The sequence below is a fragment of the Gordionus sp. m RMFG-2023 genome, chromosome 3, assembly GCF_954871325.1.
Source record: "Gordionus sp. m RMFG-2023 chromosome 3, tfGorSpeb1-WG-v2, whole genome shotgun sequence".
NCBI lineage: Eukaryota > Metazoa > Nematomorpha > Gordioida > Chordodea > Parachordodidae > Gordionus > Gordionus sp. m RMFG-2023.
In genome coordinates, this window is record NC_088777.1 from 13,967,066 (window position 1) to 13,990,274 (window position 23,209).

Genomic DNA, 23,209 nt, shown 5'->3' on the forward strand with positions numbered 1-23,209 from the left:
CATAATTTTTATCATTTACTGTCAGTTAATAAATTAAGGGCGCTAAACTTTAAAATTAATTTGATAATTTAAATTCAATTTTACAATTTTTGGATTTAGTCAATGTACATTAAAAAAAATTATTTTTGTCCCTTAATTTTCTTTAAATTATTTTTTAGAAATCCTAAAATATTAACGCTCACGTTTCGGAACGCGTTCCTATAAATCTAATTTTATTTCTCTCATCTTATTCAATAATCTTTAGACAATTATTACATCTTTAAGTATTAATCAAGTTGGGTATTACATAAATTTGCTTGTCGAAAAAAGCATAACAATTGAAAACCATTTTTTTAAAATAATCCGGATTTTTTTATCTTTTTACATTTTTAACCCCCCTTTCAATTTTTAAGTCAATCACTTTCCGGGCCTCTGATTTATCATTATGATAATTTTCTCCAAGTTCTGTTTCCGGAACGTTCCGTTTCTGTTCCTGCTTATAACCCTTATGTGGTATACTGAGGCATAGCAAGATCCCGAAGGTTTTTAAATTGTCACTACTGTATATGTTGACCTGTTTCTTTTCAGTAGCCTCCCATTTTATGCCAAATTAGGTATCTGTAAATTTTCGTGCATTTTTATTGAATAATTTTTAGGATATAGGCATTTTTTTTAGACAAGGATGCACATATCAACTCTTATTAATTTTTTTAAATATAATTTGAAAACAAGTTAATATTAGTAATGTAGTTAGGAGGATCCGCAGAGGGGCTCAAGATGCATAAAAATTGAAGACTCCCTGAAATAATTTAAGATATAATATTTTTTAAATTTTAGATAGTAACTCATTTATTTGGTAATTTTAAATATAACCATTTACTGTTAATTCTCGAAAAATAAACCCCTTCTAAAAAAGTTAACGACCCAAGGGTTTATACTATAATTAAATGTTAAATTGCATATTTCAAGTAGATTTTATAATAGAAATATGAAAATTTAAGCAATTTTGGTTTATTTTCGACACTCTTTACAAAAATTATCATAAGATTTTTATTACTAAATCTAATGTATATTATAATTAATTTTAAGTTAACTTAGTAAATGTCTTATCAAAGCTCAATATAGGGTTGATATATGACAATTTTAAAATATGGGCGAGTTATGCCCATCCAACCATTCGTGTTATTTTTTCCTATTTAACAATTAAAGACTTTACTTAGAATCAAGAGAGACTTAAGGAATTTCCAACTGAATTTTCCAAATTTATAAAGTTTTTTTCGAAAAGGAATAAACAATTTTTATATATTATAAATCAAAAAAAATTCATAAAAAACAAATATTTTTTCATCTTTATAACGGCCTAAATTTCCTTTTGGCCTTCATTTCAGCTATCCGCGCCTTATCTTCTGTAAATTTTTGTTTCAATTCAATCAAATCTGTTAAACGAACAAAATTTATAAAATTGTGTAAATAGATAAAAATGTGTATTCCTATTATTTTTAAATGCCTTCTTCGCTCCCAGGAATAATATGGCAACTTTAAAAAAACAGCTAGAAATGTTGAGGAATAAAAAAATGGCATTCTATCACTGATATAAAATGTAGCATAGAAACTAACAATGGGGGGTAGAATAATATAAAGTCATTTTTTATAAAATTTATAAAAACAATTTCGCGATATGGATTATATTATATAATTTTAAAAATTTTCTTGCCACGCTACAACTTTATTAAAAATGGTTGGCCAGCTTGTTCGGTTCAATCGGCGATCTTTTAGCGGGCCGAGTATGTTGGCGGACGACTAGGCTAACTATAGTCAAAACTATCCAATTTGGGCACCGTTTGACCAAAATTTTTGCCTAATTCATCAAGACTTTTCACTTTTTTAAAAACATTTTACCACCTGTTATATACTTAGTTTAGGAAAAATTGAGATTATGGTCAACCATTTTCAAATATGAGTAAAATTATGTATGTATAAGATAAGTTATCTTTTTTGTCTATTTGGCATTATTTGTATGACATTTGATAATGCCTTCTTTAGATTTATGAATATTGTGAACTGTTCTTTTAGAAATATTAAATCTTTTAGCACATTCCCTTTGAATTCTTCTTACTCATTATATTTGTTTTCTTTATTAATTTTGTTATTTATGACATAGTTTTAAAAAGATGATAAAATTGTATATTATAAATGAATGAATGCATTAAAAAATAATAAATACCCACTTTTAAAAGTAAATAGTTGCCCAATTTATCAAGGCGTTTTCTAATAATAATAATTAATAGGAATTTGATTAGGACTCAAAATTTTGGTCAAATTAGGGAATTTCCCAAATTATCAGGTGCCGAAATTATACAGGGTTGACTGTATATGTATAGGCCAAGCTTGATTAAAATTGTATTAAAGTAATATAGTATCCTTTATATTATATGGAATTTAGTTTAAAAACAAGCATTTTTGTAAATGTTATAAGATTTTATATTTTAAAAAAAAGGATTAAATTGGTAATAAATCTTACGATTCAATTTTGATTGTTTGATCTGGAAATTGTAAAACTGTGGATTTTTCTTTAATAAATAGTTAAAATATTAAATATATTGTAATTAAAATAAAAAAGTTTCTTTCAACTTTTCTAATTGTGGTATCTTCATAGGGTATCTTAGTAATGAGTTTAGGTTAGTATCAACAAAAATTAATCAATAATCACGATTAGAATATATTAAATCTTTAATTTAAAATAAAAAATGGTAACAAGTATAATCTGTAAACGCTAAATAAATATATACTATGTGTTGCCCTCTAGAATTGATATTGAACGTATTGGCCTAAAATCACGAAGATGTTAAAAAATATAGAAAATATTTGGCCAAAATTACGAAAATGTAATAAATAATAATAAAAGCTTCCAAAGCAATGATTGTAATTAGATAATTGGGCATCTTATATTATATAATAAATAAATATATATATTTACATATTAAGAATCCTTATTAAATTTGTAATTTAATGATATAATTGATATAATATATTTATTATAAAAAAATTTATTAAAATTAATTAAGAATAATATTTGTAAAATTTTTTTTAAAGTATATAGATTTATATATATTCGGAATTAACATTAAATTTGCGGTTTAATGTTACATATTCGGTATATAATATTTATGTAAAATTTTTAAGAAAATATAGAAATTTATATATATTTAGAATCTCCACAAAATTTGCAATTTAATGATGTATATGTCGATATCGATATATAATATTTAGTTTTAGAAAAAAATTAAAAAGTTGTAATAATTGATTTTTTTAAAAATATATAAATTTATATACATTTGAAATATGATGTACATATAGATATATATTATTTAGAATTATAAAAAAATAATTTTAATATTTTTGTACCATAAAATTTGCAGTTTGATAATTAATACAAGATGAAAATTGGATATGTGTACAATACCATTCTCACATAATAAAATAGATAAAATTATTTTAACTTTGTTGATTCAGCAGACAGATGGCTGACATTGAAAACAAATTATTAGTAAAATAATAAATAAATCTTAACTGCTTATGTGGTCCAGAGTGATAAGATTGCACTTTTAGGAAGGACCTGGATAGATAACAGTTTTTGGAAATATACTAGATAAATTTGTGAATCTGGTTGAGGATGATTATGATAATACTATATAAGAATTAATTAAGCAATGCAATTTTAAACTTAACAAAAAGCCAATGATTCGCAGCTATGTCAAATTACGTTTAAAACAAGATGCCACACCGAAAATCATACCGCCAAGGCGTATACCATATTCTAGAATTGATTTGATAACAAAAGAACTTCAAAAGTGGATAAACGACAAAATCATTGAACCTGTTGAAGATGTTAGATGGGCTAATCCTCTCACTCCCGTTTTTAAGAGCGATGGCTCACTTCGGCTCTGTGCTGACTTCAAAAATACTATTAACCGTGCTTTAGAAGATTTTAAGTACCCAATACCACGCATCAATGATTTAATTGCAAAATTATCTAAAGGTAAGAAATTTATCAAGATTGATTTTAAAAGCGCATTTCTTCAAGTACCTATACACAAGGAATCTAGAGATTTTCTCACAATATCAACACACAAGGGCTATTACAGGTTTGCGAGATTTCCGTTTGGGTTAAAGACTTCGTCAGCAATATTCCAACAAACTATGGACAACATATTCGGAGACATGAAAGATGTGATATTTTATATCGATGAACTACTGATTACTGGGGACGACGATGAAGCTCATTTGAATAACATAAAAATGGTGTTTGATAAGATATCAAATGGGCTTATACCAAACTTTACAAAAAGTATATTTTAAAAAAAAACTACGGTTCTTGGGGCAGCTGCCACCATGAAGTTTTCTAAATTTAATATGATATTGTACATAATGTTCTTTATTTGTGTATCGTGATTGATTATTATCATTGTTATGATATTTACAATTGCATACTTGATTTCTTCCTTGATTTCCAATATTATGATTATCGTTATGTCTTTGAATAAATGTTGAATCGTTATAATGTCTGTTATATCTGTAATTATAATAATTATTAAACCTATAATTATTATAGTTATTGTTATTATAACTAGCTCTATTATCAAATCTTGAAGAATTATTGTACGATCCTGGATAGTTTTTTTTAGGTCATCGAAGATTTCTTGAAGTATTGTGTACTATCCCATAACCATTTGTCTTTATTAACTATGTATAAGGGATTAGTTATGTCCGCAAAATTACATAAAAATTTCCGATAATAGCTTGACATCCCCAAAAAAGTTGCCAATTCTTCGGTTCCGGCATGTTAGAAATAGCTTTAATCTTATCTGCATTCGGATGTATACCTAGTTTTTTTTTAAATATAATTTTTGTAAAGTTTGGTGTAAGCCCATATTTTGATATCTTATCAAACACCATTTTTATCTAATTCAAATAAGCTTCATCGTCGTCCCCAATAATCAGTAGATCATCGATATAAAATCTCACATCTTTCCGAATATGTTGTTTCCCAAGGGTTTTGTATATTATGAGGATTATCAGCATATTTATTACATGTATCACAACTTTTCACCTCCTGATCTATTTCAGCGTTTAAACCAGGCCACCACAATCTCTCGCCAATGATTTCGTTTTCCCAGCATCAAAATGCCCTTCAATATCTCCTTTCTCAAATTATTCATGGGAATTGGAAATCTCTCAATTTTAAATCATTTGCCATCGGCGCGAGCTTTAAATTTGAAAAATCTTTTACAATATTTTGAATACACTTTAAGTGAGTTAGTCTAGGTCTTGGGGACACCTCTCCTCCCCCAGACATTGTTCAACCCATTAATCATAAATGAATCAGTCAAAAGATTTTTCAATTCGTATTTGATACCCATTTCGATATTTAGTGGTTACTTAGTATAAATATTCATTACTTGTCCAGACTTGCCCAACAATAGGGAGAGGTTAATCTCCAGTTGGAGAGTATATCTACTTTCTTAGGCCAGTAAAAAACAACTTGAAATAAAAAACTAATTAATAAATAAATACTAAAAAATTACTAAAGCTTAATGCCATTAAAAGGAGGTTTAATAAAGATCCATATTATCATTGTTATTGGTTATAACCTGATGATCCGGAATCCTTTAAAATTGTAATTGAGATAGTTAATCCACAAATAAATGTTGGTATGAAAATTAAAAATATAAAAATAATGTCGAAAGAATTCAACCTACTATTTAAATTTAAAGATCTAAATAAGTATTGAAGGAATTCCATACATCTGGATTAATTTTACCTATATCATCGGAATTTTTAATTTCTGGATTATTTTGACTTATAGCGGCAGATAATTCAGCGTCAGACTCATACTCAGCTAAAAGTTGACGACTAATGCTATTTCCAGACAGAACGTTTTTAGAAAGAAGTTTTGGGGTAATTTTATCAGCATTTTTATTTTTATTTTCAAGCAAAGGATTATAATTTATAGAATCATTTTAAAAAAACAATCCGGATACCTATTTCAGACGCCATTTAATAGTAAATAGAAAACAAACTGGTTTGATTTTAATAACGATTAAATGGCGTCTGAAATAGGGATCCAGATTGTTTTTTAAAATATTGTAAAAATGGTTGCTGCCTCCGGGGGTTGGGGCTTATTATTTTTATATGTTATTTTTTTATATATTAATATGACAAATTTTTGGATTATATTTTTGAAGGGATTCGGTGAAAATTTTCACAATTCTTTAATTTTACATTAAAAATAGAGTATAATATTTATAAATTTTAAAAAGGCATGTACTTTATTGGATGCTACTAAGTTAGGACTATTAAATCGAATACTAGATAATTAAGCAATTTATTTAAAAAAACATAATATATAAACAACATAATATAGATATATATAATTTTAAGGAAAAACAAAAATAGTACTATATAAATATATCATTTAAAAATTTACTTAAATTTGACATATTTTTAATATTACAAAAATAATATTCACACATATAAAATGAGAATATTTTCTTCCAGTTCTGGGATGCTCGCCTTAAGATCCCTCCATAAACGCTCAATACGTTGAGTATGGTCGATATATCATTTGGGTCTATAAAGTTTCTGCTCTGATTGCCCGAATAATGATCATATACACATTTTCATTAAGATTGTTAGAACGGAAAAATATTAAATTAGATTTGTGCGATCGCTTATTATATTTAAATAAAAAAATATTTAAATAAACTAAAAAAAAAATAATAAGTCCCCCGAGTGAGGCAGCAACCAAAAAATTAATTCCACACAATATTATCTTTTTGTTTGGAAATAAAAAAAATTCACTGAAAAACATGCATCAAAAATAACTTTGAAAAAATGCTCCGTTTGGAAATAGCCTAACAAGTGAACCTATTTTATCAACATAAGCTATTAGGTCCATCTCCATTGTTTCGTAAACGTATCATTTAAAATATTTATTATTTTGTCTTTTAATTTTTCTTCCATTAACTATTTGTAATTTTATCATATCATATTCACTCAGTCGTTTTCTTTAGATTTCAATTAAATTATATATATATATTAGGATATTGACATTTTTCTAATATCCTCATGCGCCTTTGGAATCCTTCTATATGATTATTGGTCCTAGGACCAATAATATCCAAAACATTTGGCATTCTGTAAGGATGCGAGCGATGTTTAAGCCATGAATTTTTAATAAAATTAGAAGAATGTAGAAAATTCGAATTTTTAAGGCTTAAAACATTAATGTATGTTGTAGCTAGACCATATGAACATCTTTTTCACGTAGAAAAGGTATTGCAAATTAATATTATATGATGGATTATTATAAATTTTCGACAGGCCAAATTTATTTATTCTACGATATTGAGCTTGTGCAAAATGGAACAGACAACCTTTGACATGTATACCAGGATATACAAGTCCTAAAGCCTTCTTGCATCAGATTCAAAATCAATGAGTTTTTCTGGGTTCGAAAACTATATCAATATAAATTAATCATTGTAAAATTTTTTATATAATCTTCAAATATTTTCCAGGTAAAAAACCATAAATAAGGGGTGTCATATATTACCCTTATGTATGAATACCATACATTTATTTATAAAATTTTGGTGATACATATATTGTACCATATATTTTTTCGTTTCAGAAATAATTTTTTAAAAATCAGCCGTGCCCAAAACATTTTTTAAGCATGAGTTAAGTCGGAATTGGTCTTAATTTGAGAATTCTATATAAGATATTAAAATATTATGAAATATTTATTAATATAATTATTTAGAGATAATCCTGATAAAGATGTGAAAAAATATACGAAAATATTATGTATTCTCATGCTGAAGAGAACAAACCTACTACCTATATTTCTAAAGATAAATACATGAAACAAGTTAGGAAGAATGACTTACCAACTCATCCTATTTCGATAGAATAAGGCTTACCGAAGAATGAAAATAAGAAAAAATGATAAGGATGGGTATATATGCATGTTAATTCTATTTTTGATGGCTTTCAACTTTAGAATGGGGAACAGGATATAAAAGATCGAAATTAGAGAAGCCGACGGCTCGACTGAATCGAGAAATTGGGTCAATGCTGCTATGGAAGAAGCGTTACGAAGGTATTGGGGGGATAAGTTCATTACTTCTGGAAAATTTTTGAAGATTATATTAAAATTTATAGTGATTAATTTATTTTGCGTGCTAAATGATATAGTTTTCGAACCCAGAAAAATTCATTTATATTGATTTTTTATTGAACCAAATGTAATTAAAAAATCCCTATTTTCTTGCAAAAAATTGAATTATGCATTTAATTTATTTCTACAATTAAGACTACAATTTAAAAAAAACATTTAGATCTTTCAATTTTTATAAAAATAAATAAAAAATCTTTGAAATATTAAAATAATGTAAAATAAACTATTTACATATATAACATAAAATAAGAAAAAAAGTAAAAAGATCGGATCGGGTTTTTATTGACCCGATCCAATATTTTTTTAAAATGCTAAATATTGGTGCCGATCCGATATTTAATATAGGCGCAGCCCTATATAAAACTTTTATAATTTATTTTTCTTTATTATTACATTGGTATAAACATATTTATCTATCAAAATTTTAAAATAATATAATTGATTTTTTGAATTATTCAAAAATTAAACATTGTTGAGGTAAACGACTAGTGTTGTTAAACGGCTCGTTTTGAGGCGATTTTTAAAAATGGCTAACTCAATATTTTAGCCAGAAAAATATTGCCTAAGCCTCGAGATTTCTCTAATAGATGTCCAAAACCTTTGTTCCTTCTGCAAACAAAATCTTCTAGCTTGCGTGATAGTATTCTGGATGGAATATTGAGTTAGCCGTTTTAAAAATTCGGCTCAAAACGAGCCGTTTGACAAACGACTTCATTTATTGATGAAATAATTGTATTATTTTTATCATATATATATATATGTCGGGGGCTAGAGAAGGACTTTCTCCAAAAATTTATCTTCAATATAAAGACGGTCAAAGGAAATTCTCCAGCAGATGTTTTTTAGAAAAGACAGTCAAGAACAGAATTGAATTCCACAAAAGAAAGATTAAAGCAGAGAGCCCATAAGTTGAGAGAAATTTAAAATCGGAAGTTTAGTTTGGGTACTGTTGTTTGATGGCCCAATATTATGAAGAGTGTAGCAATAATAATATTGAGAAAAAGAAAGTCGAGGTAGTAATTGAAGGGCAGTCAGGAACCCAGATGAGACATATTAAACAGATAAGGCCAAGAGTTGAAGTGCGAAAATAAAAATTAAAAGAGAAATATATTGGTTAATGATGCTTGGTACCTTGGTACCATCTATCAAATTTGAATTTTGTTCATTTTTCATTTGGATAGGCACTACCAAATATATTTATAATATATATTTGAAAAATCGTGATTTTTGGAAAGCCTCTATGGCCTAGTAGGCAAGAGCTTGGTTTACTTATCCCATGCTCCCGGGTTCGAATCCCGGGAATGATCATGTTTTTTTTCTTATTCTAACTTGGTGGTTCCATCCTTGGGGGGATAATATATAGGAGGCCGGACTCGACCACGTGATTCCGTATTAATATATTAAATAATAAGGATCTTATTACATTTTAATAAATTTTGGTCGGTATTTAGCAAATTAGGTAGGTATTTAGAATATTTCCATACATTCACTTGGTAGTAAGCATCATTAACCAAATATATTAATGTAAATATATTTCAGTTGTTTTTTAACCAGAAAGCAAAAATAATAAATATAATGAATAAAGAAAAGGACACTAAATTTAACAGATAAGAGAATGAAAATAAGGAAAAATAATAAAAATGGGTATATATGCATGATAATTCTATTTTTAAGGCTTCCTTCTTTAGAATGGGGAACAAGATATAAAACATAGAAATTGAAGCAGACGGCTTCACTGAATCGAGAAATTGGGTCAAGCTGCTAGGGAAGAAGCGTTACGGTATAGAGGGATGACCATGATACGCCCGTCAATATCAGCCAATCTAAAGCAGAGGAGTAAGAGAAGACAGAGATCAGAAAAGAAAACTGATAAAGATTGGCTGTTAGGCCTGTGAAGGTAATCACCTCATGCGTTATTAGACAGAGCCAGCTATAGTCATTAGCAATAACTCATTGCCAGCTATTCAAAAAAGGATAACAGAGGGACAATCCAGCCAAGAACTCCATACTAATGGAAGGTGTGCTATACATCGTGATTATAATTTTTGGTTTAAAGATTTAATAGGGTGAAGGTTTTCTTTATAATAAATTAAAATTTGAAATTTTTTGTTTCGTTAGACATGTAAATTTCTTAGAAGTTAAAATATTTATTTTTATTAGTATGTAAATTTATTTAAAAAAAGATTAGCGTTACAAATTATACTTGTTACCCTTCTTTATTTTTATCATAAATTGTAAAGACAATATTTTTATTATAAATTTTAAAAAATAAAGATTTATTAATTCCCTTAATCGTGATTATTAATTAATTTTTTATTGATATTAACTTAAATTCATAAGATATTACGAATTAGAAAAATGATGTTTTTAAGTGTGCGTTTATATTATTTTTTTTGCTTTTGGTTCTTTTCAGAAGCGTATTTCTATTTTACCTTTTTAACCCGTTTTTGCCTTATTTTATTTTGCATCTGATTGTTTTTTTGGATTACTATTGGTTCCCACCCCTACATCATTAATCCTACTTTATCTGTTCCTATTTTCTCCCCTTTACTTAATTTTTTAAAAAATCTTTTTCATATTTTTAAAATTATCATTATATATGTATATTTTCATAATTCTAAAATGTATGATTGATTACTTTGTCCTTTTTGGTTTTCAATTTTTTGAGGTAGAAATCTTTCTTTCTACTAATTGATTTAAATTTCTTAGCATTTTTGCTCTTGGAGGTAACAGTTATCCAACCTTCTTCCGTATTTTGTTCATTAACTCTTTTAAGCTCTGCTTCTGATATTTCCTTTAAATATTAACATATATTATAAAAGACTTTTTGATAATAAATCTTTTTAGTTCTTTATTTCCTCTTATTAATACCATTTTATTAAATCAGGCGCGTAGGCAGCGGGGGGGGGGAGGGGGGAAATCACCCCCTCCTCGTAGCAATTTTTTTTGAAAAAATATATAAGGACTCAGGCGCGTAGCCGACTGGTTTTAGAAAAATATAAAAGGGCCTCATGTATTGTGATTTGCAAAATATTCTATTTCAAAAAGGTTATATTCTATTCTAAATATTAGCAAAAAGTTAAAATTATTTTCTTTTATTAGTATTTTATCTCATGAAATAAAAATTTAAAGTTTATTTTCTTATATTATTTTAATCTTAAACACTGATGAATATATGATAATTAAACAACCAAAAAAATCCATTTAAGTTCTCTCTATTAATAATTATTATTAGAAAATTATGAAATGTTCAGATATCCATATGGACAGAATTTGTTGAATATAATTATTTCGGAGAATACTACAGGATAAATAAACTGCAAAAGGCTTTTACGACAAGATGGAGCCTACGAATAAAGCTGTTACAGCATTTTTTGAATCTAGAAGAGCCTATTTTGTATGCATTTAGAGAAATATCAGAATCATCAAACAAATTAGAATATGACTACCGATTTTTTCATTGAAATGTATTAATAAATTATTTATATACGACAATTTTATTTAATATTTTTCAAAAATAGATTAGGTTAAAGTTATGAGAATCGTCAATATGAACTTAGAAAAGCCAATAGATAATATCGACCAGAGCATGGGACTGCAGAGGAAAGACTTTTACCCCCGGAGCGAGGAAATGCGAATTCGAATCTGGTTGATGCAAAAATTCTCTTTTGGGGCCAAATTTCACCCTAAATCCGAATTTGAACTCGGCTTGATCCAATTGCAAACTCGAATTCTTCGGCCGGGAGGATAGCCTAAAAATTTAACATTAGGGATATATAGTCTCATAACATTAGATGATAGGAAAGTTTATAGATAAAACAAGATTAACGTTAAGATGATAGGAAAACGAACACTTCTTGAAAAGAGATTATATATATGGATTAATGTATATTTTGGCAATGATACCTTTCAATCACAAATGAAAGGACCGTTTCTTCATTATAGATAATATAACCCATATCAAAAGCACAACAAAAAAATTGGCGCAATGATTAAATTTTAATTTGATATTTTGATTCACTTTTTAAATAATTACAAAATGTTTAATTTAATATTTTATTGTGATTTACATTAAAGGTCTGCAATAGACAGGTTTTTAGTCCTCAAGCCCCCGGTACAATATTCTTAAAAAAATTCTAACCCGCCGCCCCCTTTTATCTAAAATTCTTTACCCACTCGTCCGCCCATTAGTCTATAATTTTTTACCCGCCTCTCGTTATTTATAAAAAAATTCTAACCCACGCGCCACCCATAATAATTTAAATAAGCTTAAGCAATTTAAAAAATGATTTAGCTTCAACGATACATCCCTACAAAAAAGTTTTATAATTTAGGATGCTAAATTAAGCAATATTCAATTTAAATTACGGATAAGGAATTTCTTTGATATTAAAAGATATTTATGTAATAATATATAATTAATGTTTATTTATTTTAAAAAATTTCCAGCAATGCTAATTCCTCGTACAGAAGAAGCACTGGTTACTGGAATTGCCAATATTTTTTTTAGCTAATCTTTATAGCTTTGATAAATCTCTTTCTTGTCGTTTCAATCAAAGTAGGATATCCGTTTGAAGTATATCCTACACTCAAGTGAGATATTTAAATAAAAAAGGAAACCATTAATAATACATTTATAAAAAGTAATTTAAATTAATTGTTTATAAATCATAAGCTTAAACTCCAAATTACATAAAAACTCGTTATTTTAAGATTTAAACATTTTGTTATGTCATCATATCTTCCCATTGTTGTTTAATTTTGACGTGGATGCTAGCTATTTCAAACATTGCATTTATAATCTTTAATTGAATTCTCTTTGCTTTTGTGGAAACGGATAAAAATCAGATTTTCATCCACATTGATGTTATATTCTTCATACAAATCAAATCCAACATGTTTTTGATATATTTTTTACCTAATTAATTTCTTCCGACAGCAACATCCTCAGTTATAGATACTTTGGTTTTAAAAATGCCGAAATTTCAGGGAGCATTTTTTTTTTAATATTTACTATTATTTTAAATAACAATAAAAGCTGTAAATTTTTTAACGCGCCCGCCCACCCATAATTTAAATATTTTTCTTAACCCGCCCACCTGTTCTTTAAAAATTTTTAACACGCTCGCCTGCCCACCAATCGGATGGGCTAAAAACCCTCAATGCAGACCTCTAATTAATATACCCGTTTATATTGTTATAATATTTTTTAACCATTATTCGTTCTTAATATTTTGATTTTCCAATATTTTTTTATTTGTGTTCGAAATTATCGTATTTTCAAATATCATTGGTTCAAATAAATTTTTAATACTCCAAAAAAGAATTATCCCCCTGTAGAAATTACCTGGCTACGCGCCTATATTACGTAATGAAATCAAAAGATTCACATAATTATACTAAAACCTTTTGTGATTGTTGTTCATATTTGTACATATATTGATTAATGCACTGATTTAATCGCCAGGAATCTTTAACTTCAGAATTCTTGTAATCATCACACCATTCTGGTTTTAAAATAATAATATCGATCATTATATTTATTTAAAATATATATATAATGTATTAGAGATATACCGGTGTAACGTTTTAAATGTACTTTCAATTTAGATAAACCCAGAGTGTATAGCGCTTTTTTTCAATAATAGCCTAACACAATCTGTATGTACAAGCCTCCAGATAAATAATTCACAAGGGCAAATTGTTTCACCATTCTCATAATGGTGAAGTAATTTTAGACTGTAACAGAAAAATTAAACTAGTTATAGTGGATATGATACTAATGTGGCAAAATCATTTGCTGCTCATTTTGGTAGCACCAAGACTCATAGCAAATTGGCTGATAGGTAAAATATTTTTGCATAATAAATCAATTTTTTATATGATGTATTATATTTTTAGCTTCTGTTGACCAAACATGAAAATTGAAGTAGTTAATTTTGTAAAATTTTGTGACATTTGCCAGCGTAATAATACAAGATTTGATAAAACTAGCAATGAGTTGCATTCAATTCATGTTCCAGAAAAGGTAGTAAAGTTTATTAGATACAAATCATTAATTTGTTAAATATTTTATAGTTTTGGTCATTTTAATTGTATCTAACTTTTGTTTATGGATTATTTTTCATTTATAATCTTATTAATGGTCTGTCACTAATAGCGTATATGTATGTGGCACTTGTTTTTATTAGCTATGTTGGTTACAGATATTGAACCATTTAAATATTATGGCAGCTTATTATACCTGCTGTCTTAGCAGAATATTATATTTTTTTCAACAAATTAATCATCTTTTGAATCTTTTTACAAGATATAGTGCATTTTTAGTTTCTATATTATTAAATACAACTAATGGTTAATATAACAAAATTTAAAATATATAATCTAAAATAAAAATGTAGAAAACTTATAATCTGAAAAAGGTTACAAATAAAATAAATTCAAGCCAAATCTCAGGTAACAATTTATATATATTATAATTTCCTTTTTAGTTAATTTAAGTTTTACCTTATCCTATATTATTATATTTTTTCAACTGCAATCATATAGTGGCAAGCAACCTTACTTTATTATATCATAGTGACAACCCCACCCTGAATTAACATTCATAAACTTTATATTACATAAATTATATTGGTGAATTAAGACATTTACACATATAACAGATAGATGGGAGTTTCACTTAACCTTAATTTCTATTTTAAACCACATTAAGAAGATTAACTCCCTTTTTAATCGAGTATGTAATGTAACAATAATCTTTTATTTTACAAAAGGTATGGACACAAATAGGAGTTGATTTATGTACTTTGTCTAAAAGTCAGGATGACTATAAATATATTGCTGTAGCAGTTGATTACTTCAGCAAATATATTGTAACCATGCCTTTAAAAGATAAAATATAAATCAGTATCACTTTTCCTCTACTCGCTACTATGTACACATGGCAGGGCAAATGTATGATAAATTTGATAATAATATATTAAAATTATATTTTAGATTCAAATTAATGATCAAGGACGTGAGTTTATGAACAAAATAAGCATTAATTATCATAAAATCCTAGGGTATAGAGGGACAAGTGCTTATCACTCTAAGGCAAATGGCATGGTTGAAAAGGTGAATAAGACCATCCAAAATGCACTTCTAAAGTATATTCAGGATGATCAATTAATTTGGACAGATGCCTTACCTGCAATATTTGCATATAATATATCTCTATAAAAATCATCAAAATTTACACCCTTTGAGCTGATGTATGGTATAAAGCAAAACAAGCTTATGGGGTATGATAAATATCAATTACAAATCAAATACTTATATATCATATCTCTATTTCAGGATGACGAGGAAGAAGATATAGATCCTGAAAGATAAGGAAAAATATTTTCAAAGTTCAGTTTCTAGGATGAAGGATATACATGAATCTCCACCTTTGTGGCCCCTTAACATCTCGTAAAATAAATTAGAATGAAAGAAAGCCACATTTATACTGCGATGAGGAGAATTCCGTTCACTTTTTCAAATTAAATTAAAGTTAAACACTCATACTGTGATACTTAGAATCCATTCCCTTTTCAAATTAAATTAAAATGAAAGCTGCACTCATACTGCAGTGAAGAAATTCATATTTCACTTTATAAATGGAAAGCTGCACTAACATAGTGGTATGGTGGCCACCATCACGGTTATAAAATATGGGACATAGTTGCATAATAAGTGATCATGGTGCAGCTAAGAATTAATTAGTAATGTAATAAGGAATAAGATAAACTAAACTAAAAATCGAATTTCTACATTTAATTAACATGCCCAGGAATGCTAGAATTGATTATATAAAAACGTTTAATTATGTTCTAGAATCTTCAGTAGCATCATTAAATATATCTTAAATTATATATTCGAAATTTCATTCATTTTAATTGAGTAATTTTAAGATATAAACATACCATGACTTATGGGGTCTAATAAACCCCACTAGGGCAAATTGGAATTTCTGTAAGCCTTAATTAAGATAGGAATTTTATTTAAAATTTCTATTATATTTATATGCATAAATAATAATTTTATAAAATGCCATAGTTTAAATATCCAATAATTTTTTTCCTTTTTGTAGAAAATTTTGGCATAAGTTATACTTATCCTCAACACTTTTTATCTAAGCATAAATTAAAATAAATATTTTATAAGGTTTAAAGTTAGATCTATCTTATAACAAATGTAAATATATTAATTTGAAATTTGGGCATATTTAGACCTGTGAGCCGTGGGTAATTCTTGACCACACCGCCACTGATGTTAGGCGACGTCACGGCGTGATAAATATTTTTTATTATTTAAATTAATATTTACTTTTTTATTCTCCACCCCCTCCCTCCCAATCAAAATTTTACAAATATTTGAATATCAATTTTCCAACATAAAACTTATTTTTTATAAATAAATTTTATTAAAATTTCCTTTCCTTGTGAGTACATTAACATTATTCAAAAATATTAATAAAATGGAAAAATTTAAGTCAAAGAGATTAAAATCAAATGGTAATTTATTTTATTATTATATATAATTATTTTATTAAATTCAAAATTATTAGTAAGTTAGAATTAATAAGTATTTTTAATATTAATTATTAATAAATATCTATAATTTTTTAAATATTCTATTTTTACTTCGATTTTGTAGAACAGAAGAAATAGAAATACAAAAGTTAAATAAGGCTGAGCATGAAAAAAAGTAATGTGTCGTCAGAAGCGATATCATTATTGAATTCAATTGATCAATCAGAGTTTATCATTGCTGCTAGTTGCATCAATAAATTATTTTCCTATAGCTCACTATTTTGTGGAAATTTACTAAAACCAAATTTAGATTTGGTTCAGGTTATTGATTTGACGGAAAATATATATGAACAGGTAGATACAATAAGAATGAATGTAGATGAATATTTTCATAATATTTATATTGACGTTGAATCGAAGGCTAAATTTTATGATATAACACTAATTAAACCTCGTCTAGCACCTGGGCAATTATTGAGATGTAAAATAAATATTAGCTCAAGTGAAGAATATTATAAAATAACCATTTTCATCCCATTCTTAGATACTTTTTTATCGCAAATAAAAGTACGGTTTTTAGATAAAAAACAAATCTTTAGCAATCTTCAAGTTTTAATACCCAAAGATCCATCTTCGTTTTCTAATGCCACTATTGGTAAAATTAAATATTTAGCAAAATTTTATTCCTATGATATTGATATTGAAATAAATTTAATCAGTGAATTCGAATTGTGGTATAAATATTTACTATGTTTAGCTATTTTACCTGAGCATGCTATTGATGCGCTCAATCTGTGTAAAGAAACCTTGGCTCATTCTTAATATTTTGAAGTTGTTTTATATTCTACCATGTTTGCCTATTATAACATGTACGAATGAAAGGACTTTCCAACTTAAGAAGGTTGAAAACATATTTATGAAGTACTACTTCCGAATCTCGGCTAAATGGGTTAGCTCTGTTAAATATCCACAGAGATTTGGTTCCAACGACAAACAAAATTCTTGATGAATTAACAACATTCCGACGAAAATTAAAAATCACATTATAATTATAGTATTTAATAAAAAAAATTGTATAATATTGTATTTGATAAGAAGTTTAAAAAAACTTGTTTTTTAAATTATTTTCTAGTCAATATTTTATAGTGTTGCTAAACGCCTCGTTTTGAGGCGATTTTTAAAAACGGCTAACTCAGTTATTTACCCAGAAAAATATTATGCAAGCCTGAAAAATTTGCTCATAGAAGGAGCAAAGGTCTAGACATATAGTATCGAAATTTCGAGGCTTAGTTAATATTTTTCTGGCGAAAATATTGAGTTAGCCGTTTTTAAAAATCGGCTCAAAACGAGTCGTTTAACAACATTAATATATACACACTACTATTAGTATTTTCAATAAAAAAATTATATTATACTTATATTGTATGAGAATTTAAGCTGAGGCTAGTTTTTAAAGCAAATTTTATATAAAAAAATGACATTAAACTTTATTTCAACTTTACATTTAAAAAACTTTATTATAAATATAATATACCTAACTAAAAATAATAAAAATAGGCTTGTAATATCCATTAGCACGAATTAGTAAATAATAGTTACAAATAGAAATATTATTAAATTATGAATAATTTAATGGAATAGCTAAAACATAAGACCCGGCCAAAGGCCGGGGGGAAAGCTGGCCGAAGGCCAGACAAGGGGGTTTGGGGATGAAGCCCCCCAAAAATCTCCCCCCCCCCATATAAGAAAATCCTGGATACGCCACTGCTTAATATATTATTTATGAGTTGTAATTAGAAGATAAATAATATTAAATATTTATTAAATTATTAAAAAATGAGATTTTATTTTTTTAAAATTAATAAATATTATTTGCTGTAATGTTTCTACACGTTGGCATGGTATTTTAATAATGCTGGAAAGTGTGAGTGGCAATTCTATGAATATTCTATTAAATAGAATGGAGAAACCGGATCTTAAATCATTTAATTCCAATTGAGACCTGGTGCATGAACTTTAAAATTTTCTTAAAACCTTCAAAAAAACTATAGAATTTTTATCTGCCCAAAAAGGATTTACTATAAATTTATCCTTATTATTTCGTAGTGAAATGATAAATAATTTAATCATAGAAGAATATGATAGTCCTCCCATAGCATCCTTTAAACAAAATATGCTTACTAAATTTGATCATAGATTTCCAATAACCGATATTCAGGTAAAATTTTAAAATACATAAATTAGTGTTTTTAAATATTATTTCTCTTTGTTTTATTTTTTTTACTTAAGTATTAGGAGCATTTTTGGATCCTCGTTTTCAATCTATAAACATAGTAAATGAATATATAAAAGAAAAAAGTATTAATCCAGTGACATTTTTATGTAAACACTCTACCTCTTTGTTGCCTTGTATGAAACCTGTATGTGAAACGACGGAAGTTACTTCAAAATTCGATTATCTTAAGTTGGCTAATAAGCATTCATCTATTCATAACAATAATCTGTAACAACAAGACTATTTAATTAGTCTAGAAAAAGGGTGTTAATAATTATTCGCCTTATAATTTAGAGATAAAAAATGTCTTAGATTTTTGGAAGATAAGAGCATTGGATCTTCCTAAATTTTCAATATTAACTAGAAAGATCCTTTGTGTTCCAGCTACGAGCACACCCAGCGAGCATGTATTTTCCATAGCCGGACTCACTCTGAACTCTAAAAGATCATCATTATGTCCTATAAATCAAAATAAAATAATATTTATACATGATAATTATAACTTAATAAAATCGTTAAATTATAGTTATAAACATAATAAAGCATAAATTTTATTTCAAAAGTGTTACCAATGAATTTATAATTTTAATTAAAAAATTCAAATTACAACTAAATAGTTACCACCACCAGCTAATCATTTTACAAAAAGAAACGCCGCTGCCGATAAGCGTACTGCACACAGGTCTAGGTATAATAGACCCAAATAAATCATTTATATCATTTTTTCCAAAGGAGTATTTAAAATAATATAAAAAATAATTTATTATTATAATACTATATATATTTTATATAAAGATAAGAGTCTCAAGTTTATGTATTAATAAACTTCTCCTATGAGGGATACCTATATCACCAGCTAAAATACTTACATGTAAGGTTTACCAAATTTAGAAAGCTTTGATTTTGAGATTAATTCCAATAATTAAGAGAATCGATCATAGATAAAATATTGAGCAACTCACTGAAACTTGGAGAAATTAATTTTTTTTATTTATTTTTTATTTTAAATATTTAAAAAATATTTTTTTTATAAAAAATAATTAATATAAGATCGTTTGGATAATGGTGGAAATAATTTTTTCTGATATTCTTTAATTACAATAAAACGGAGTATATTTAAATAGAATTTTTTTGTGATAATTATTATAATTCTTTAATTCTACAATAAAAACAAGATGTGTGCTATGAAGCTAAGTAAGGACTATTAAATCAAATACTAAATAATTAATCAATTTATTTGGATAAAAAATTTTTTGTGAAAAAGGTTGATATTTCAAAAAATTAAATAGTTATTTTTAGATTTATAAATTAAAAGTAAGCACTTGTTTAATTTGGGCACCATTAGATTGAAATCATATTAATATAATTTAATTGATACTCATATATATAATATCGTTTTCAGTTATTATAATTTTATTAAAATTGTATCAATACCAAATTAGACAAGTTATTGCTAAATTGATAAAAATTATAATATGACTTCTTCCTACCAGACCAAACAATAAAAAATATTTTGTGTATTTGTTTTTTCAAAAATAAATTTTAAAAAAATAAATATAAAAATAATATTAAAAATTTCCCCGAGTTTCAGTGAGTTACCAAATATTGATATCTTTGTTGATTAATGAAATTTAGATTTGCATGATTCTTATTTACTATAATTTTTTCTAATAAAAAAAATGGAACAAAGAATAGACAAATTATAATGTACAAAAATGTTAAATAATTTACTTTTATATTAGTTTATTAATATACTACTTCTTCTATCATTAAAAAATGTAAAAAAACATTAACATTTTAATTCTATTAGTTCAAAAATAAATAATGTGATATAGAATAAAAGTATGTATAAAATCAATATTGGTTATATTTTTTAAAAAATAGCCAAACCATTTTTTCTCTGCACCGATCTATCCAATATTTAATATTGGCATAACCCTATCAATTATTGACTAAGTGATTAATATTAGATTCAATATTCAAATTAGTTTTTAATTAAAAACTAATTATATAACATTGGTATAGGGTAAAGAAAGTTGATTTATGTACCTTTCCTCAAGATTATCTCAGATAATTAAAATTGTCAGTAAGCTAAAATTTTGTTTTTGATATAAATAAAACATCTGATATGTGCCTTCAAATTTTTATCAAATCAAAAGGGTCAGTGCAAAAATTTCAATTTTTTCCCATTTGACATGAAATGACTCATTAATTATAAGAAAAGGCCTTCATTATAACATATTATATTAGGATAATTTTATAAATTATCATGTTATCCTAAGATTTAGAAATAATTAAAATTACTTTTAAATCCAACTATAGCTTTATTCTTGTTTTCAAATATGATTAATGGATTCTGAGATGAATAACTAGATTTGAATAAAGTTTTTAGTGCTCTCAACATGGAATTTTTATTTTTAAATTGCACTGATATTAATTTTTCATCTAGCTTTGTGAATACTTTAATAATATAAAAATTATTGCTATAATACTTTATTTTGTATTTTAATCTTCATTTTTGGATCTAAAAATTTGTATATACAATCCTAATTATAAGCAATTATAATGAATAAAAAAATATTTTACATTATTAAAGTAATGTGGCATATTATATATATCAACTTCGCATCTTCCTTTGTTGTCAGTCTTTAATTTATCGTATTTAAGATAAATACATCTTAAATTTTCACTATCAGCAAAGACTTTTGATGGTATTGCTATGCTTAAATATAAAAAACTAGTTAAATAACTATTTTACTAATTATTGGCATAAATAAATAAAAATCGGAGAATATACTTAATATAAAATCTCTCACATTTCAATGACAGTGATTTAGGTGACGGACAAATGATGGAAGTCAATTTCAAATCTTGTCACGTGAAAAATCATCTAAGAATTTATACATTACTTATATAACAGATGATTTTTGCATTTTTTGTCAAATAACAGAAGAAATATGGTTAATTTGCTTTATCTGGAAAAATGAGCAAGGTTTGAGTCAGTGTTGTGTAATTAAACGTTAACATAAATAGGAGAAGTTTATTCAGTAGCGTCATTAGGGAGCGTAGGGGTTCGAGCCCTTTAAAAAATTTAGAAAGCTCCCTGAAGCAAAAAATTATGATCATTTATAATTGAAAATTAACAAATTTAATATTGTAATTAGCCGAGTTCAAAATCACTAATCAACTATATTATTCATATATAAATTTAGTTACCGTGCCTCTTCCTAAAAATATTTCCAACGTCCAAATAAGTATAAGAAATTTCTTTATAAAAAATTAGTAGACATATAGTAGATAATCCTCTATTATAAAGAATTGGAGTTGTACAGGTCCTCCGGAAAAAGATTCTAGTTACAACAGATTCTTTATAAAAAAATGAATCTTAGATACAGATACTAGTATCTTTTTCAAAATATCAAAAAGATAAAAGATACTTGAATCTTTTTCTAAATTAGAGTACCTTAAATACAAGAAACTTTAAAATTATTACCCGTTAAATAAGAATAATTTTATTATATTTGTGAAGAAGAAGAACATGACATACGCATATAATAAGATTGAATATCTACAATAATTATTAAAATATTTAATGATGAGTTAATTATAATACTCTGGCATTTTAATATTAGTATTAGCCCATTCTTAGCATAGATAGGGAAGGGTGACTGTTGAAATATTAAATTGCAAAAGAGTATTTAAAATAGATTCATTATTTTATTATATAATCTAATTTTTCAAATAATTTATCTTTATACCTTTGCCGTTTCGGCGTACCTAAAACAATGACATTATGTCATTGACCTAATATTGAGCCAAAATAAACAATCTTTCAAATGGAGCTGATGATGCTATTGCAGTATTATATTTAAAAAATATTTTCTAAATGGAAGAATATTAAGCATTTACAGGCGCATACGCAGGAATTTGGTGTGGGGGGGGGGGGGGATAATTTTTTTTAAGAAATATTATTGTTTTATAAAAATATCAAGCATAAATTTATTATAACTAATAACTATTTTTAATATACAATTTTAAATTAATGTGAATTATAAAAAAATTTATGTATAAACCGTCATATAGAAAACTATAAAATAAATGTGAATTGAATTTTTTGAGCCTTTAAAATTTATATACATAAAAAATTTAAATGTT

General features: G+C 26.3%; 1 protein-coding gene across 2 annotated transcripts; it reads right to left on the reverse strand.

The window, feature by feature from the left end:
* Positions 1-1,051: 1,051 nt before the first annotated feature.
* Positions 1,052-21,867, reverse strand: LOC135926467 (ribosomal RNA-processing protein 7 homolog A-like). Of its 2 annotated transcripts, XM_065462354.1 has the most exons (8): positions 21,813-21,867; positions 21,641-21,771; positions 21,547-21,600; positions 21,359-21,503; positions 13,628-13,728; positions 10,860-11,015; positions 2,501-2,549; positions 1,052-1,415 (listed from the first exon to the last, which is right to left on the reverse strand). In XM_065462354.1, the coding sequence occupies exons 1-8, from the start codon at positions 21,823-21,825 to the stop codon at positions 1,330-1,332; spliced, it is 735 nt and encodes a 244-aa protein (XP_065318426.1). In that variant the 5' UTR covers positions 21,826-21,867; the 3' UTR covers positions 1,052-1,329. The 2 variants fall into 2 exon arrangements, with proteins under 2 accessions (XP_065318426.1, XP_065318427.1); XM_065462355.1 differs by lacking the exons at positions 1,052-1,415; positions 2,501-2,549 and adding an exon at positions 6,444-6,709.
* Positions 21,868-23,209: the final 1,342 nt, after the last annotated feature.

What these genes read in the sequence shown, in the direction of transcription:
- LOC135926467 (XM_065462354.1), bottom strand. An exon ending in TGCCACATTACTTTAATAAT is followed by an intron (nt 21,601 to 21,640) that starts GTAAAATATTTT and finishes GCTTATAATTAG; the next exon opens with GATTGTATATACAAATTTTT. An exon ending in AGATTAAAATACAAAATAAA is followed by an intron (nt 21,504 to 21,546) that starts GTATTATAGCAA and finishes GTATTCACAAAG; the next exon opens with CTAGATGAAAAATTAATATC.